Below are 13,560 nucleotides of genomic sequence, written 5' to 3' on the forward strand. Positions count from 1 at the left end.
TATATCATTCCCTCCCTGAAATGTAAAATACAAGTAACTAAATTTGAATGGGCTCTCTTAAGGTTAATATGTGGCTGCTAAAGATGATGTTTTGTAATGGTTTTAGTAGTAGTATTTAGAGCATTTATTTTTAAATTTTCTCAGTGTATTTATAAAGCTATAAAAATAAGAGGAAAAAGCCTAATTTCATTTTTTAAAATTCTTCTAATTGGATATTTGAAACACCAAGCCTCAGGCATTCAAAGGACTTGATAAATAAACAGGAAGGTTATGCTTGGAAAGTCTGTAAATTTTTATCAACTTAGGCTCATCCTCTAAGTTTGGTTTGCTTTTAACTATTTATAGTTAGCCTTTTACTAATTATATCTAAGTGTTGCTCTATGCCTATAGTTATAGTTTGTATTGCAATTTAACTTAAAATCTCTGTAAATTCCAGTTACTTGGTGAGCCTATCTTTCACATTCAATTCATTATTGAATATTGTGAAAAGAATATAACAAAATTTAAATTTGGAGTTCTTTGGTGGTTATAGGGAAAGAGTCTTATGTGAGGAATCTTCTAGGCTAAACAACAAAAACAAATTTATAGTTACTTCCCATTCTTGTCTTTTTTTTTTTTTTTTTAATGGTGTAGGAAATCCAACCCAGGTTCTTGAGCTTAATACCAAGCACACACTTTACCTTTGAGCTACATCCCTAGTCCCTACTTTCCATTCTTACCTGTTTATAAGAAGCCTACCTGAATATAGACAACAATTCTTTGTATCAAAATTCTCCTTAAATTCTCTTTGTATAATACATTTTGAACTAAATACAAAGGAAGGTAAATCTAGTCTCAGGTAGGTTTGTTATATCATATTTTGGTTCATAGGCATTCTGGTCAGACGATATCTTACATGGTCCAGAAAGAACATGCTCTGAGGTATATTTGAGTTAATTTGGACTACCATGTTGAATGTTTATCTTGGGCAAAAAATACAGAATTTAGGGTGACCTTTGAAATCCCCAGATGTAACTGATTTTTTGATCCTGCTGTGGGAGTAGCTTTGAAAAAAATGTAACTTACTAAAGTAATTCTGATTAAGGAAGATCTGGAATTATTTTTCTGTGGCTGCTTTTGGTGAATTTCTTCAAAGCATTGTGGTTTGGGATCTAGCAAATAAATAAGTCATATTTATGTTGGAAACAACAACAACAAACTCTACCCATAAAACAATTGTTGTAAATTAGACACATTTTTGGGGCAGGGGGAGGCCATAAGGCCAAATTTTTACTTGGTAAAGAAATTACATAAGTGAGAAATTTCCCTCTTTTCTGTTGCAAGGAAGGATGGAATGTATGCTAACAGAAGAGGAGCACTTCATTTTATTTAATGTGAAGCTGCATCTAATATTTGCGTTTTTAGTTCTATTTGTTATCTATTGCTTTTTCTCAGTTTTATATATTTTGTTTTTGCTACCTTCTGTTTATTCTCTTCTGCTTACTCCAAGTATAGAAATGCTATTGTGAATGTATTAACAGTTGTTCTAACCCTCTGAGTGGGAGACAGATACATAGGTCAAGGATTTAATGACGAGAACTATGACTTTAGGGACAAACCAAATTAAAGATATGTTTTAAAGAAAGAAACCAATTTCTAGGGTTATATGGCTGTCCTTGTATCTATATTCTTCAAGATTATCTGCTTAACTCTGCATTATATGCGTTCTCCCTGCATCTATCCATAGCATCAAATGTTATCTCTACTAATGACTAATAATTCTTTATACTTCTTGATTTTTAATATAAACTTAAAATTTTCAGTTGCCTCAAATTTTCAAGCTTAAGTTACCTTCATACACCTTATTTTTTACATTATTCTCTCTCTCTGACCTGCCTACTCACCAGTCTATTCCTTTCCCAGTATGTACTTACCAACGTTAATGTATTTAATGGCCTCTTCACCTTCATAGTCTGGAAGGCTAAAAATTAAGAATCACCTTTATCTTGCTGCTGTTTTTTATGTGCTAGCTAAATCATTAGTTACCAAGTATTCTTTTTCTATACGATTACTTAGTTCTCTCCTTTCTATTTGTAGGAACTGCCTTGGTTTATTGTATGTCAGGCCTTGCCTGTTTTTTTTTTCTTCTTTTTTTTATCTTTGCAACAGTATGTGAAGAAGGTTGCATTCCCTCTTTTTAATATCATATTTATAGATTAGGCCTGAAGAAATTAATTGACATGCTGTTCAAACACAAGGAAATGGTGGCACAAGGATTTGAGGCTGAGTGACTTTAAAGACGAATCTCTCAGGGCTGGGGATTAAGCTAAGTTGTAGAGCATTTATCTAGCATACTTGAGGCCCTGGGTTCAATCCCTAGTGCTGCAAATAAACCACAAAACAAAACAAAATAAAAAACCCAGTCTCCACTGTGTACTCTTTCATGTTACACTTTGGGTCCTTCCCTATTGCATATCCACCCACTCATCTTTCTTTTTATCTTAAGCTAGTTATATGGAAGCATTTCTGGACCTGTGAACTGGTCATGCTATTTGATGCTCTAAGCCTTTGCTGTCACCTGGTTCCCTCAGTTTGATTTTTCTATCTCAACCCCTATCTGCTTGGTGAACTCTTTTCCTTCAAGTACCTGTTTAGAAATCATTTTCTACAGTCTTCCTCACTATCACCATCTCTATCTCTAGGAATTACTACAAATATTGTTAGGTTAAGACAGTTGTTTTCCATACTCAAATGGGATGTGGTCTCTTTGAGGACAGCAATACATTTACTCTTTTTAGTTCTGTTAGTCTTGATTGTAATTTGGAGATAAAGGGCATTCTGTCTTTATTTTTTTTTTTATTGGTTGTTCACAACATTACAAAGCTCTTGACAAATCATATTTCATACATTAGAATCAAGTGGGTTATGTCTTTATAAGAAGCATAGTATACTTCGTACTTTTTTCGAAGGAAACTCTAAATGTAGAGTTTTATCTTGTAAAATTATTTAGATGTATCTGGATTATTTATGCATTTGTGTAGGTTAGGCATTTATTGAGTGTTTACTAGCACTAGGCACTTTGCCAAGTATTTGAGATAGAGGGAAAGACTTGGGGAGAATAGTAGAAAGATTTGAATAAAGCCAGTACTTTTCTATAGGGTGGTAATGTAGTTAGGATTCTGAAAAACTGTAATAACAGGATCTGACTCTCGGTGAAAGGCTTTCTTAAAAAATATTTATTTATTTATTTTAGTTGTGGTTTGACACAATGCCTTTTTTTTAATTACTATTTTTTTATGTGGTGCTGAGGATCGAACCCAGGGCCTCGTATGCACTAGGTGAGCGCTCTACCGCTGAGCCACAACCCCAATCCCTTGGTGAAAGGTTTTGATTCTGGTCTCCTAGCAGAGTGCTTTCTACATAGTAGAAAGTCAGTTAATATTTGTTTAATTAATTAGACTGTTATTGAAGTAATACAAAGTATAAATTTAAGATGGTGGAATGTAATTTTTTTTCTCCTGTTTTGACATTTAAATTTATTTTAAATTATTTATGATAATCTGTAGAAATTCTTTGAGAAGGCATATTATATCAGTAAGTTCAGTTGCCATTATATGTTAGAGTAGATCTGTATATGATAAATGCTTTCTGGTGTACATGCTTCTTTCTCATAACAAGGATGATGTCATTGATGGGGTGAATAAACTTCCCTAATACTTTGTTTTATGTGTTTATGAATTATTGCTCAAAAGGTGATCCTTAAGATAGCTTATAAAATGTTTGTGAAGAGTGGTTTTCCTCCTTTATATGTTCATTTTATTGTATTATCCTTTCCTTTTAATGTAACTTGCCCTTACCCCTTATCCTCCACACCTTTTTTGTTTTTGCAGTATCTCTTGCTCCTCCTCCTCCCTCCATCCTACAGGTAACTCCTCAGTTACCTTTAATGGGATTTGTGGCCAGAGTTCAAGAAAATAGTAAGTTTATGTCTTCTTTATGCTGTAGATCAGATTATAGGCATAAAATGTCATTTATATATGATTGACTGAATAGTCATTCATTCACTGATACTTCAGCTATTTTAATATTATGAACAAGTCACTGTATGATTGGCTATTGGGGAATGATAAAATAATTAAGATGAAATGCTCTACTTTCAAATAGCTTTATTTATTTTTATTTTTGCTTTTTTTTTTTTTTGAGATAGGGTCTCAATATATTGCCCTGACTGGCCTTATACTTGTGATGCTCCTGTCTTTGGCTCCTGAGTTGCTGGGATTACAGGCATGCTCCATTTGCCCAGCTTTCAAATAGCGTTAAATCTGGCAAAATCTGAAGTAGGAGTGTGTAACTCAGTTAGGGTTTGAGTTTGATCCTTAGCACCCAAAAAAACCCAAAATAACCAAAATAAGAGTAAAAAGTTATAGTTGTAAAGATAAGTCAAATATGAAATAGTGACATATGTAAGAAAAGAAAGATCACATCTGAGGAGATAACTCTTTAATCACCAGATATTCCATCTTTTTTTTTCTGGGTTGTTCAGATAAGTAGTAGTAATCTTGTTTCCCGCTACTGAACTTTTTGAGTATTGTAGGTATTGAGACTCTCTCTCCAGTTCTGAGATTCTAAGTGTAAAAAGGGCAATGCCTTGGTAGGGCTCAGGGAACCAAGCTGCCAGTTTATCTTCGAAGATGCCTCACAGACTGGCAATGAATTTACCTTGGTTTGTTGTTCAGTGTTGAAGCATGTGGAATCAGATAATTAATTTATTGGCACATTGAGTCTTCTCCTAGGGAAACTCAGGAAACTTTACATGTATAAATCAGGGGACCTGTGTCAACATTCAATGAGGAATTGCTGTCACAGAAACCAGTGCACATAGTCTGTATGATGGGTGATTTCTTTTATTGTGATTAGCCTACATAAGGGCCCACATCGAAATCTTAAGGCTACATAATGGGCATAGAATCTGAACTAGGGGAATTATAGTTGATCTTTGAACAAGAGGTTTGAACTATTGAGCAGGTTTGAACTGCTTGGGTCACTTAGGTGGATTTTTTTTCTTTTTAATTTGTCACAGTTTAAAAAACTCATCAACAATTGTGTTAGCCTAGATATATAGAAAAATAAGAATGAGTCTATCAAAAATGCACAAAATATTTATGGATAATAGTATTATAATTTACTATCATAAAATATATACAAATCTATTTAAAAATTTTCAAAACAGGCATAAAATTACTCATAGATCATATACAACATCAAGCACAGTTGAGAGTATAAATAAATGTAAAGATGCAGTATTAAATCATAACTGCATAAAAATAACTATAGTAATACTTAACTACTGTAATAATTTTATAACTACTTCTTTTTGCTATTTTGCTGAGCTCATGTATTTCCAATAAAAGTGTTTCAAGTATCAACTTAAAAGGTCTTGCTTCTGAGCAGTTCATCTCTCTAGTAAAATTGTGTATTGCAGTAAAAGTGATTCCACAGTTCTCAAGTTTTTCACCTTATATAGTTCATATAATATGCAAAATGTGTTAATCAGCTATTTGTTATCTGTAAGGCTTCCTGACAACAGCAAGGCTATATTAATACTTGAGTCTTGGAGCTTCAGAAGTTGTATGTGGATTTTTGACTGTTACGGGTGGGTGGGGAGACCCTAACCCCCATATTGTTCAAGGTCAATTGTACATTAATTTAAGATTTAATGTCATCAAGCAAAAGTAGCCCTATGCATCTTTCTTATAACAAGGATGGTGTGTCATTGATGGGATGAAAAGATTTGCAGTCTGTTGCTTAGGATTCTTTAGAAATGGGCATCGTCAATAGTAGAATGCAAGTTCTAGGAGAACAAGAACTTTGCCTATTTTGTTCACTGGCCTTAGAAAAGTGTCTGATACATAGCAGGCACTTTTGGTCCCTCCTTTATTTGTGCGCCTGTAGCAAACTTAAATGTCCCTTCTCTATCAACACATTTTCTTTTCTTTTTTTTTTTTTTAAAAAAAGTTGTGTTAGTATTTTAACTGGTTAAAATCCAGTCTCACTGGCCTGGAAGCTCAGTTGTGTCTTTCAGTTACTTTTGCATTTCTATTTGTTGATTTCTAAAAATATCTTCTGTTTTTTGAAAGGTACCTCATGAATTCTTGGAATGTTTACCACACTCTGTTTTTTTAAGAGATTTTCTTACATTTTAGAGCTATATTCATATATAATTAGTTGATTTAATGTTTTTAAATTATGCTATTGGAGCCATTTGTTATTTTGGCTCTCATGTGACCCATATTGGCTCAGGGAGAAAATGTCTTCTCAGCCAGGTTTAGCTTGGCCAACTTGTGCCTAGCACAGCCCATAGGGTGATCCTTTGCCAGGCTTAAGACGTTAAATGTTGGGATGAAAGTTACCATTCTCTGTTCTTTTAAAAAATTTTGCTGCATCCAAACAGCAGACCAAAGAGAAAAGGATTTAATCAGAGTATCAAAATTGAAGGAATTTCCAGTGTTCCATATATCCATATAAGATGGAAAGTTGAAGTATCATTACAGTAAGAGAAATTTTCTCCCAACACAAATCCAATTTAATCACATTGATTAAGAAAGAATCTTGAAATTTTTCTTTTTTTTAAAAAAATTATCATGATGAGCATGCATCACATTGATTAAGAAAGAATCTTGAAGGGCTGAGGTTGTGGCTCAGGGGTAGAGTGCTCGCCTAGCATGTACGAGGCGCTGGGTTTAATCCTCAGCACCACATAAAAATAAAAACAAAAATAAAGGTATTGTGTCTAACTACAACTAAAAAAAAAATTTTAAAAAGAAAGAATCTTGAAATTTTTCTTTTTTAAAAAATTATCATGATGAGCATGCACTTTGAAAAATTCCGTTCAGTTGCTGCTACGTGTTCCACCTCACAAGGTGTTCTGTTCTCATTCAGAACAAAGTAGTTTGAGCAGTTTCTGGAGTTAAGGTCAGATCTTGAAATCAGTGTTGAATACTAATGATCAATTAGGCAGGAATGTTTCTGTAGGAACTAAAGGATTATTTTCTTTTAAAAAAATCTAGGCTTGAAAGTTTGAATGGATTATGAAACAGGACATCATTGGGTTTCATCAGTAATTAGAGTTGGAAAGTTTGTAGATACACTGAAATTTTTCATCAACAAACCTCTGGAAGCACATGATAGATGATTTTCAAACATTATTGTAACAATACTACCTGTATTTTAAAAAGTCAATTCCTAAATAGGTCACACTATCACAATTAATTGCCTTTTGGAGTTTTCCTTTTTTTTTTTTTCTTCTTTCTTCTTTTCAGGTGTTGGGTGGGGTTTGAACTCGGTGCCTCTTCTAATATTGAGCAACATCCCAGCCCAGGGACTGACTGTCTTTTACACCCCTTTCTGTAGTCATATACATTTTTCACACACCAAAGTATAAAATAAAAACTTTTTCATACGAGGTATGCTATAACTAATATACAGACAAGGCAGGACTTAGACATTCAAATGTATGTTCTCCTCTTCAAAGCATTTGCCTTGGAAAGACATATACCTTTCTTTTAGAATTACCTTTAAAATTCTCAGGCATATTATTTTGAAGATGCTTTATGATAGAAAATATTTACTATGCATCAAGTGTAATGTTTGGAAGAAGTCTGGAATTACTTGGAACCAGTTATAGTGAACCAGTTATGCTGGAGTAAAAAGTGCAGTAATGATTCGGTTATTCTTTTTAAAATCCTCCTGTGGCTGCCCATTGCCCTTTGGGCAAGTCCAAACTGCTGTAAGGCCCATCTTGCTTTGTTCTCTTCAGCTTCCTATGCTTTCTGCTGAACTTTGGATAGTTCTTTGAAGGTTTCCTGTTTATCTTTTTCTTTATATATAAGATGAAATATTCATGATGCATACTACTTCCCAGACATTTATTACTATCCTTCAGATCTGAGGAAGCCTTCCCTGACTCACATAAAAGATTTGGTTTGTGCAAAGTGTTCCTATAATATCTTAAAGCGCTTATTAGATTTCATTATAAATGAAAGTTTTGTTGTCCATATCTCCATGACTTTGCCCACTAAACTTTTCTTAGTGCTGAGCATCATACCTAGTCATAGTAGGTGCTCATTTGATGGTTAGTGAATGAATACATTCAGGTGATCTTCCACTTACTTCTGTGAGACTAGTTAATCTTGGAAATCCTGTTTTCTCATCTATAAAATTAAGATTTAAAACACTATCTCCCAAGGTAAAGGATAAATGAAATAATGTATTATAAGGTGCTAGATTCTCAAGTAATTGAACTATTTTAGGTAAAAAATGGGAGCTTATGGTTGTCTTATTAAAATGGCTCTCAAAAAGTTATAAGAAAAGTAAAAATGGCCAATGACAGCATCAGGAGTAATTTTTTTTCGCAGTTCAATTTTTTTTTTTTTTAAAGAGAGAGTGAGGGGGGGAGAGAGAGAGAGAGAGAGAGAGAGAGAGAGAGAATTTTTAATATTTATTTTTTAGTTATCGGCGGACACAACATCTTTGTATGTGGTGCTGAGGATCGAACCCGGGCCGCACGCATGCCAGACGAGCGCGCTACCGCCTGAGCCACATTCCCAGCCCTCAATTTTTTTATTTTAATAAAATCAGAATATACACAGCACATGTCAGGAGTAATTTTGTAGTGCAATTTCTCAAGGTGATTGTCCTGAAAGTTCCTTTGGATCTGTGGTTTTATGCAGTTATTTGCATCAGTCTCTTTACCTTCGAAATACAAATAGAGAATATTGTTATTTCTCAATGTATCACTATATAATTTTTCATAAACTATATGCTAAAATCACATGTGTATCTTTTGTTCATTATTAAATCATACGACTAAAGGATTTTAAAATGAGTACATTTTTAAGTTTGTAGAGTAGGGTAAGTGCAGAGGGCATAATAGACAGGAAGAATACTGAAATAGGACAGAGTAGGTGATTGTTATAGCTGATTCTCCAGAAATGATCTTACAAAATCCATTTGATTCATTCATGGACTTAGATTAAGGAATAAACAGGATTGCTCAGAGAATTTAATGGACTCAATTTGGTAGTTCATAAGAATTAGTGCTGTTTATTAAAACTGGGCATCTGACAAATGCAGGTTTATTCATTTTATTTTGTTGGATTGTGCTCAAGTATATACCAAGCATTTTGAAAGTTTTGAGTTCTCTGAGTTTTAGATGTTTCACACCTGAGCTGTGAAAGCAGATCTCTATAGATTTTAGATATTTTTGATATTTAAATTACTCTCCTAGTACATTCAGACATTTAGCCTAAATCATAAATTAGTTGAAATTCTTTTTTTCTCTAAATTTAAATTTTTTTAAAGTTGTTGATGGAACTTTATTTATTTATTTATTTATATGTATTGCTAAGAATTTAACCCAGTGCCTCACACATGCTAGGCAAGAGCTTTTACCACTGAGCCACAACCCCAACACCAGTTGAAATTCTTTAAACAAATAAAACATCTTCATGGATGAAGTTACTCAAAATTGTTTATGATTTTTCTTCCCGAATTTAATAAAATGCTATTTTAAAAAATAATTGAAAGTAGATTATTAAAATTTGACCATTCCTTGGGCTCATTTAAATTTGTTATAAGAAAGATATGGTTAAATGTCCAGATTAATATTTCTAATAACTCCTTCTTGAATATAGTATAAAGCCAAACCAATATTGTACTGATTCATTTGAAAATAAGATTATGTATTAGCATAAGAAGGTTAGAGAGGTTCAGGTACTAGTAATTTTTTGGGTTAAACTTTATTCATCATCCATCAGCAGTAACACACAAAGGGGAGGGAGACCAGCATGCTAGATTTAGAACATATTTAGTGGCAAGACTTCTTCTGTCCACTTATTTTTTGATAAGTTATTATTTTCAAGTCTAGGTTTATATTTCATGAATCTAGAAGCTCTGCTTAATGTGTAGTTTGTTGTCAGCTTCATACATTCTTAGTTTCAGATACACCACCTCCACCACCACCTGTGGAAGAACCAGTCTTTGATGAATCACCCCCTCCACCACCTCCTCCAGAAGATTATGAAGAGGAAGAAGCAGCTGTGGTTGAGTATAGTGATCCTTATGCTGAAGAGGACCCACCATGGGCTCCAAGGTCTTACTTGGAAAAGGGTAAGTTTCAGAAGGCTCTGTGGAGGGATGGGAAGACATCTTTAAATAGAAATTAAATTTGCTGGTAATGAAGATAATCTTATTTGTTTTTTACTGATAAATTTTTGTTTTATTTGTATGATCTATTCAGTTTAAGGTTCATAATTTTGAAAGTCATATTAGTAAATTTTTGTGAACATTTGATTACTTTTTTAATTGATGGGTATCTGTTGTTCCTATTGCGATGCTTTTCACAAATGAATCCTATAAAACAAAAGTCATCAGCGGGAGGTTTTCTATTTCCTTTGAAATGCTCTAGGAAGAGGATTATTTTCCAAGTTATTAGTTATTTTTGTCCTCATGGCTTTAGAACATCATTATTCTTTTTAGAACATTATTTTTAGTCATCCTATACCAGATAGTTCAGTTAATGTCTATGTAGGAAATATTCTTTGAAAAAATAATGGTTTCTTGGTTGTTTGCATAGTAGTATCAGGCATTTCTTTTAGTGGAAAGCTTCTCTGAGTATATTAGCTAACCATGACATAGTACCTTAGGACATGTTTCCAAATCTTATCCACTTGGAAAATAAAAAATGTGTGTTATTTGGAAGGAAATTTTCTGTAAAAGAAATCAAAGCTACTAACCTAGTATATCTCTATAAACTGCACAGTAGAATTACCTGGGGAGCTTTTATTAGGAAATAGTGAGCTCCACTTGTGGACAAGTTGGAGAAATAGTAATCAGATTTATATTACTTCCTAAACTGAATTCAGGAAAAAAAATTCCCAAAAGTTTTTCAGACATTCAACAACAGGCAGTGACAAACTCTGACCCCAGAAAGAAGAAAATGTAGGACTTTTTGTATAACTTTTATACATCTGAAATGATGTTGCAGAAGAAAGGATCAGCAACTTTGATTTTACAGCAATAGAAGCTATTCAAAATGAGGCACAGGGGAAAAAAAAAAAACCAAAGCAAAAGCAAAAATAGAAAAAATAGAAGACAAAAATAGGTCAACAGATATATGGGACAAAATCAGATAGAATTTTTTTTTTGGGGGGGGTACCAGAATTGAACCCAGAGGAGATTTACCATTGAGCTACATCCCTAGTTCTTTTTATTTTTAAAATTTGAGACAGTTTTACTGAGTTGCCCAGGCTGGCCTTGAATTTGTAGCCTTCCTCCCTAAGCCTCCCAGGTCCCTGGGATTACAGGTGTGTGCCATACCACCCAGAAGATAGTCTTAATAAATATATGTGTAATTGGAGTCCCCAGGAAACATGGAATGAAAGAAAAAGATTTGATGTAATAATGGCCAAAATGTTTTCACAGTTGATGAAACTACGTTTAATTATCTATTACTATCTAACAGGATATTCCAAAATTTAATAAACAAGGCAACATTAATTATATTCTCATTTTTCTGTATGGTGTAGCCAAACTTTCTGATTCAGTGACATTCACATGGCTGCCATTAAGGTATCAGCTGAGGCTACAGTTATCTCTAGGCTTGACTGAGGGAGAATTTTCTTTCAGGTCATTGGCAGGAATCATTTTATCATGTATTGTTGACCTGAGAACCTTAATTTCCTTATTGGTTATTGACCAGAGGCTGTGTCCACCAACAACTTAAAAAAAAGATGCAAACCAAAGATATTAAGTCACATTTTTAAAGAAATTGGGGAAAATGTCTACTTAAAGTTCTTTTCTTAGCAAAAATATCCTTCTTAAAGACCATTATAGACCAAAAAGTGGGAGGAGCTAGGAATTCATGACTAACAGATACATGCTAAGTAATTTCACAAGGAACTTTTCCAGGCAGAAGAAAAGTAATACTTGCTGCAGTCTCAGGTCTACAAAAAAGGAGTGGAGAGTAAATGGTGAATATGTAGTTAAATACAAAGACATTTTCCTCATATTTTAATCCTTTTAAAAATGACAAATAAATAATGAAATAGCAATGTATTTTTAATGTTATTGTATTTTTATACTCTATTTTATTAATTTTTATGTGGTGTTGAGGATCGAACCCAGGGCCTCACAAATGCTAGGCAAATGCTCTACCACTGAGCTACAACTATAGCAGTCCCTAGCAATGTATTTTTTAGAACAAATATAAAAGTGACTTCACTAGCATAAATTATGAAAGGAGAAATGAATTATACTTTGATAAAAGTATAAGGTAGTGTACTTTCTGAAGGTAGAGTGAAATAAAGATGATTTGTATAAATACATAGATTAATATAACATATACAGTACTTATGTATATAAACATACACTGTATGTGTGTGTGTGTGTGTGTGTATGAGATAGAGTGTAAACCTTAGAACAAGCAATAAGTACAAAGAGGGTTAGCTATACATTAATGTATACATTAGCTAATATATAGCTAAACCTCTACTGTAGGACAGGAAATTGAAATATAAATAATACTTGGGTCATAAAGGCAGGAATAAAAGAAATTAAAACTGGATGAGACGAATAGAATTTGAATAGCAGGATGGTAGATTAAAACCTAGCCTATCAGTAATTGCATTAAATGGCTAGGTGCTGTGGCACAGAAACTGGAATTCCAGCTACTTTGAAGTCTAAGTTGAGGATAACAGGTTTGAGGCCATCCTGGACAACTTATTAAGACCCTGTCTCAAAATAAAATAAAAAGGACTGGACTATAGATCATTGATATAGAGTGTCCCCAGTTTCAGTCCTTATTAGTACTTTAAAAAAATGCACTAAATGTAAAATGTTTAAACAAACTGAATTTAAAGACAGAGATCAAGAGGTTATATAAAGAAAAGATCCAAACATTACATACTCTTTACAAGAAACCCACTTTAAATGTAAGAACATTTTGGGTAAAGGTGAAAAATTTATCAAAAGAAGGCTGGCTTGGCTATATTGATATCAGACAAAATTGATTTCAGAGAAAGGAATATTACCTTCAATAAAGATGGACATTTTATAAAAACAAATGAATTATCTTATTAAGAAAGCATAACAATCAAATATGTATACACTTAATAATAGAGCTTTGAAAAACAAAAATAGAAAAACTGGAAGGGAAAAATACAAATCATAGCTTTAGTTAGATTTCAGCATTCTAAAGTTTTGTTTTGTTTGTTATTAGAGATTAAACCCAGGTGTACTTTTACCATTGAAGTACACCTTCAGCCCTTTTTGTTGTTTTTTTATTTTGAGACAGGGTCTTACTAAGTTGCGGAGGCTAGCCTTATAGGCGTGCCTCACCATGTCTCTGCTCAGCATTCTGAAGTTTTTACATAAGTAGAAAATCAGTAAGGATGCAGAAATACATGAACAATATTACCAGCCAACTCACCCTCATTAAAATGTATGGTACATTTTATCTATTAGCTACAGAATGTATATTCCCTTAAAGCATTCAAATGCACTGAATTCATGTTCACTGATAGA

At 33.2% G+C, this 13,560-nt stretch overlaps 2 protein-coding genes across 30 annotated transcripts in view; one reads left to right on the forward strand and one right to left on the reverse strand.

The window, feature by feature from the left end:
* ABI2 (abl interactor 2) overlaps positions 1-13,560 on the forward strand; it is a 117,506-nt gene that overhangs the window by 90,329 nt on the left and 13,617 nt on the right. For 15 of the 29 annotated variants that reach the window (XM_081260514.1, XM_081260533.1, XM_081260515.1 and 12 more), the window contains one exon: positions 9,973-10,146. In XM_081260514.1, coding sequence (XP_081116640.1) covers positions 9,973-10,146 — 174 coding nt within the window. Of the gene's footprint in view, positions 1-3,869; positions 3,957-9,972; positions 10,147-13,560 lie in introns of all 29 variants that reach the window. The other 14 variants (XM_081260536.1, XM_081260520.1, XM_081260537.1 and 11 more) reach the window with 1 other exon arrangement.
* RAPH1 (Ras association (RalGDS/AF-6) and pleckstrin homology domains 1) overlaps positions 8,601-13,560 on the reverse strand; it is a 113,644-nt gene continuing 108,684 nt past the window's right edge. The window contains exon 16 of the mRNA XM_081260507.1: positions 8,601-8,730. Coding sequence (XP_081116633.1) covers positions 8,701-8,730 — 30 coding nt within the window. The 3' untranslated portion in view covers positions 8,601-8,700. The remainder of the gene's footprint in view (positions 8,731-13,560) is intronic.

The sequence above is a fragment of the Spermophilus citellus genome, assembly GCF_964194105.1.
Source record: "Spermophilus citellus genome assembly, chromosome: 11".
Classification (NCBI taxonomy): Eukaryota; Metazoa; Chordata; class Mammalia; order Rodentia; family Sciuridae; genus Spermophilus; species Spermophilus citellus.